Here is a 4742-nt window from a genome sequence, read left to right on the forward strand (position 1 = left end):
ATTACTCAGTCATACACACATTTTCAGAAAGGGTAGAGAAGCAATGGAAAGTACTGCTCATCAATACATGCATGTAATACTGTTTTATTTGTAAGAAACTGATGATGGCAAATACAGTTTAAAAAGGAGAAACTCCACACACCCAAGTACACAAAAGAAGAGTTTGAACAACAGGAGGACAGTAAACAAAACAAAATACACAAGCCACAGTAAGCTCACAGTGTAGAAGTCATCTCTGTAGATGTTCTTGAAGTCCAATAGATGAAAAGATCAAGACTGGGAGAAGAGCACCACTGTGATTTGGTAACTTCCAATTCGTAAACCTGGATACATTACACAGCATTTTACCATCATACAGCATCAACGAAAGAGGTCATCAGATTGATTATGTAATATTACATAATGATTTGTTTGCAACTCTGATTGCTACTTTTATTATAACGCACTGTTCTTTGGAACATTATCATCAGCAACATTAAGAAGCATCGCCCAGGTTTCCTAAACCACTGCACATTAGCATAATCTGGTGATAAAGGCTACTTCACTTTTGACCAACAAAAAACAAACAAAAAATACCTGCAGAGAATGTAACTGTTTATTCGCTGGTGTTGAAGGATCAGTCAAGGCATTTTACCAATAACAGTTGGGCAGTGTTGTATGAGCACAAACGTTGGCAGTGTTGGACAGTGAGTAGAACATTGCCAAGAACTAAATGATTTGAACATTTCAGTGAAAAAAAGCCAAAAACTAAAAATATTTGAATAGCCAATTAGTAAATCAGAAGTGCTGTTATTACTGTTACATGAGAAAATATAGTAAGCACAGTGATCAACCAACATCAGGAAAATCTGTGTTATCTAAACCCTATTCCACACAACTGACCATAAATTAATGGATGTGACATTAGGATTTCTTTAGATACAACTTAAATACAGTCCTAAGAATTACATAGTACAAGAGATGCAACATTCTGATATATTTTTCTTATACCAGCAGAAGTGGCCTCTTTTCATTCTCCATCTGGAATGTAATCTACAAATTGGGTAAACAAGCAATTTAAAATCTCAAGATTTGCAAAGCTGTACCATTCTACATAACCATTAATGGATTTGAACACACTATATGGCCAAAAGTATGTCTACACCTGACTAACACCCAGATGTGAACCTTCCCTAAACTGATGCCACAATGTTGGAAGCACAGACTTGCCCTGACCTCAACCCCACTGAACACGTTTGGGATGAACTGGAATGCTAACTGTGTGCCAGACCTCCTTAAAACATCAGTGCTTGATCTCAAATACTCTTTTGCCCAAATGGGCAAATCCCCAAAAACCATGCTCCAAAATCGAGTGGAAAGCCTTTCCAGAAGATTGAAGGTAATTATAACAGCAAAAGGAGAATAAATCTGGAATGGGATGTCCAAAAAGCACATATTGGTGTGACGGACAAACTTTTGGCCAGACAGTGTCTTTTTTTTTTTTTTTTAGCTCAAGCTGAATTCTAGTAACCTGCTTCCATGCATAATTTGTTGGGGAGAAAAAGATTAATGGTCTGCACCTGAAACCATTTCAGTTATTTTGGAGCCAAACACCAATGAAAAAATAAACAGAAGTGTTCGAACATTTTTTTAATTTCAATTAAACACTTGCCAATACAGACTGTGAATTCTACCAAGGCAGAGATTAAAAGGTGTGAAATGGTAAAATGATACATTAAATATTTAGTTAAAAAAAAAAATCTGTGCACTCAAAGTGCAGATATGGGGACTATTTGTCTTGCTAATTCTTAATTTGGCCTCTGAATTCACCACTGTAGTGGACAATGAATTAAGAATTTATTATTATTATTATTTTTACAAACAAATCAATTATTAAAAATGATTTTGTCAGAGGATGCTTTTGCAACTATGCTTATAAATGTCACAGTTAGAAAACCATCCCAAACAACCACCAGGAAACAGTTACTGATCGCAATCATGGCAGTTTGTGGCCAATTTTGAAATGTTCATAAACAAATCAACCCTCTGCTGCAAAACTGATTTCCTAGATGATGAGAAAAGAATTCTGACACACAAACAAACAAAGACAAAAACACAGACATTAGACTAGTCTCCCTCCACTCAGTCTATAAGGCACAGTCACAGGATCAAAGCTGGAGAAAAAGGTGACTGCTACAAGCCTTTCACAAAAATAATCGCATTGGAATAAAAAGAAATGTAAACTGATGAAAATGTGGATTTTAAGGATTTTTGTTCACTAATTCACATAGGAACCAAAGCCAAAAACTAATATTTTTGAAGGAAGTACACTTTTAAATATGAAAAAAAGATCAGAATAGCATTATTATTATTATTATGAAGTACATACCACCCATCTTGTGAGACAAAGAGGAAAACACCCCCTCTATTCACACTGTGGCAAAAAGATGAAACAGCCAAAGATGAAAATCTAACAATGAATAAATTTGCAAGTTCCCCTGAAGTTGCAGGGACTTTACATGATACTGAACGTTAGAGACGAAATGCTCCAATTCTCCTGAGCCCAGCAAGATCAGCTGAGCAGCCACGTTGTGCTCTTCTCTAAGAAGGCATCAGAGGAGGTTCTTCTAATGTAGCTACTTTAACTCTGTATTCAACCCAAATTACTTTCCATACAGCATTCATTGAGTCCAAAATGCGTAACGTGATCCGAGACAGCAGGAGGGAGTGAATATGTAGAGATGAGGGAGGAGACAAGGACACAACTGGATCTAGTTATAGGCATTAAAACTCCTCCTGGTCCTCTGCTTCAGCATCTGGTATGACAAAGCCCTCCTACAAGAGTGACAGAAGAGAAAAACAGGAAGTGTCATGGAGTGGAAGGGTTCTCTGAAACCATGTTCTGTTTAGAATTTCAACATGCGACATGCAATAGTTAATGTTTAGCTAAACTGATTCCACTGATTTGGTGTTAAACACTCCGAGTGAAGGACTATCCGCCCTCTTCTGCATACATGAGCTCACAGACAACAAACAGGGCATGAACACTGTCAATTTCACTCGGGTGAAAGTCATGATGCCCAATTTTACTTCTGATTGAAAATCAGTACCACACTGTGACCAGTGTTCCAATTTAAAACAGTTAAAGCTTTATGGTAGTCAAGTCAATTTATTCGAATAGTACTTTTAACAATAGACATTATCACAAAGTAGTTTTACAAAAAAATAGATTTTTAAAATATGAAGTAATAAATGTATCCCTAACAAACAAGCCCGAGGTAACGGTGATAAGGTAAAACTCCCTGAGACGACATGAAATCTTTAGAGGAACCAGACTCAAAAGGGAACCCCTCCTCATTTGGGTCATCCCAAGAACAAACTTGCAGGATAAATTTAATGAATAATGAATACACAAAACACGTAATAAGAGTCAGTTAGTATAGACCTTAGTAGTTCTGAGTTGTTACAGATTCTAGCCTTTTGTGCTGTGTAATACAGAACAAAATGTTCTAATCAGAAAACAGTGTTTGTTTAATTTCACTGGTTAGCTCATATCCCTTACACATTTCAGTGGAGCTACTATAAATATACACCGTCACAGCTAAGAACGTATTAGTGTCATCAAATTCTGCTCTGTACTCACATCTGTGGCATAGAGAATATCCACAATCCTCTGCAGGGTGGGGTCTCCCTCACTCTCCTTCTCCTGACAGATCAGCTCAATGTTCCTCAGTTTACCAAAGTAAAAGTCTCGCTCTTTCTCCATGTCCTGGATTGTGGACTTCAGTATATTCACCTGAGAAAGGAGCAACAAGGATACCGTGCATAAAAAACAAACAAGTCTCTCTATCTGTAAAAAGGAATGCATACATGTAATGAGTATAAATATATGCAAATAAAAATGCCCCTCGCGTTTATAGCTGTCAGTTTTCCTGTTTAGATGTTAGAGCTTTTCTTGTAGGTTCTGTCTTATATTCAGGGCTGTGTTGAAAAAAATCGATTTTCCGATTTTGAATCGATTTGCATATTATTTCCTGAAGATCGATTCATACATCCAAAGATTGATTTTTTTAAATTACATTTTTCCCGGTGAACTTTAACCCCACTCGTCGCGTCATTGAATTCACGCAGGCGGTCTGGATGCAAACGGCGTGCCTTTTGGCGGATGCCGCCTTTTTCACAGCTGAATCATGCAGATCCGATTTGGGGGGGGGGGGCGTTGGAGTGTCAGAAGAAAACAGTAAAGCTCCTTTTTCTGCAGAAGAATCTTTTTGTACCCAAGTGATGGCAGTTGATGGACAGTTTACCCAGTCTGTCTCAGGTCAAGTTTAAGGTCCAGTCAGAATTTATTTTTGTGTGCACTTTAACAGGAAACAGCGTTTTTATTTACAGTCTGAAGTTGAAATTTAAGGTTTATTTAAGTTTAAAATTTAAGGTAAATTTAAAGTTTAAGTTTAAATGTCCTGTTTACATGTTCGCACTTTAAAGGCAATTGAATGTTTTATACTTTTTATATTTTGTAGATTTTACACAAAACTGAGAGACACTTATGTTTCCTAAGGTGCTGTATCTTTGGTTCTTATTTACAAACGGTATAATGACCGTTAGGTTACTTTGAAGCCAGTAACCAGCAATCTGTTTACATTTACACTGGCTAAGAATCTCTTTTTTCACATTATAAAATAAAAATGCATTTGTGTGCAACAGCAACAGCTTTTGGGCGAATTCTTAATCTTAATAATGCACCAAGTTAGTGTCCCATT

The 4742-nt window shown here is 36.8% G+C and overlaps 1 protein-coding gene across 2 annotated transcripts in view; it reads right to left on the reverse strand.

The window, feature by feature from the left end:
- Positions 1-581: 581 nt before the first annotated feature.
- The window catches only part of mapre1b (microtubule-associated protein, RP/EB family, member 1b), a 12064-nt gene continuing 7903 nt past the window's right edge, over positions 582-4742 (reverse strand). For both annotated transcript variants that reach the window (XM_060937939.1, XM_060937938.1), the window contains exons 6-7: positions 3623-3775; positions 582-2814 (exon numbers count right to left, since the gene is read on the reverse strand). In XM_060937939.1, the coding sequence (XP_060793922.1) occupies positions 2764-2814; positions 3623-3775 (204 nt within the window). In that variant the 3' untranslated portion in view covers positions 582-2763. The remainder of the gene's footprint in view (positions 2815-3622; positions 3776-4742) is intronic.

Source organism: Neoarius graeffei, chromosome 13 (genome assembly GCF_027579695.1).
Source record: "Neoarius graeffei isolate fNeoGra1 chromosome 13, fNeoGra1.pri, whole genome shotgun sequence".
NCBI lineage: Eukaryota > Metazoa > Chordata > Actinopteri > Siluriformes > Ariidae > Neoarius > Neoarius graeffei.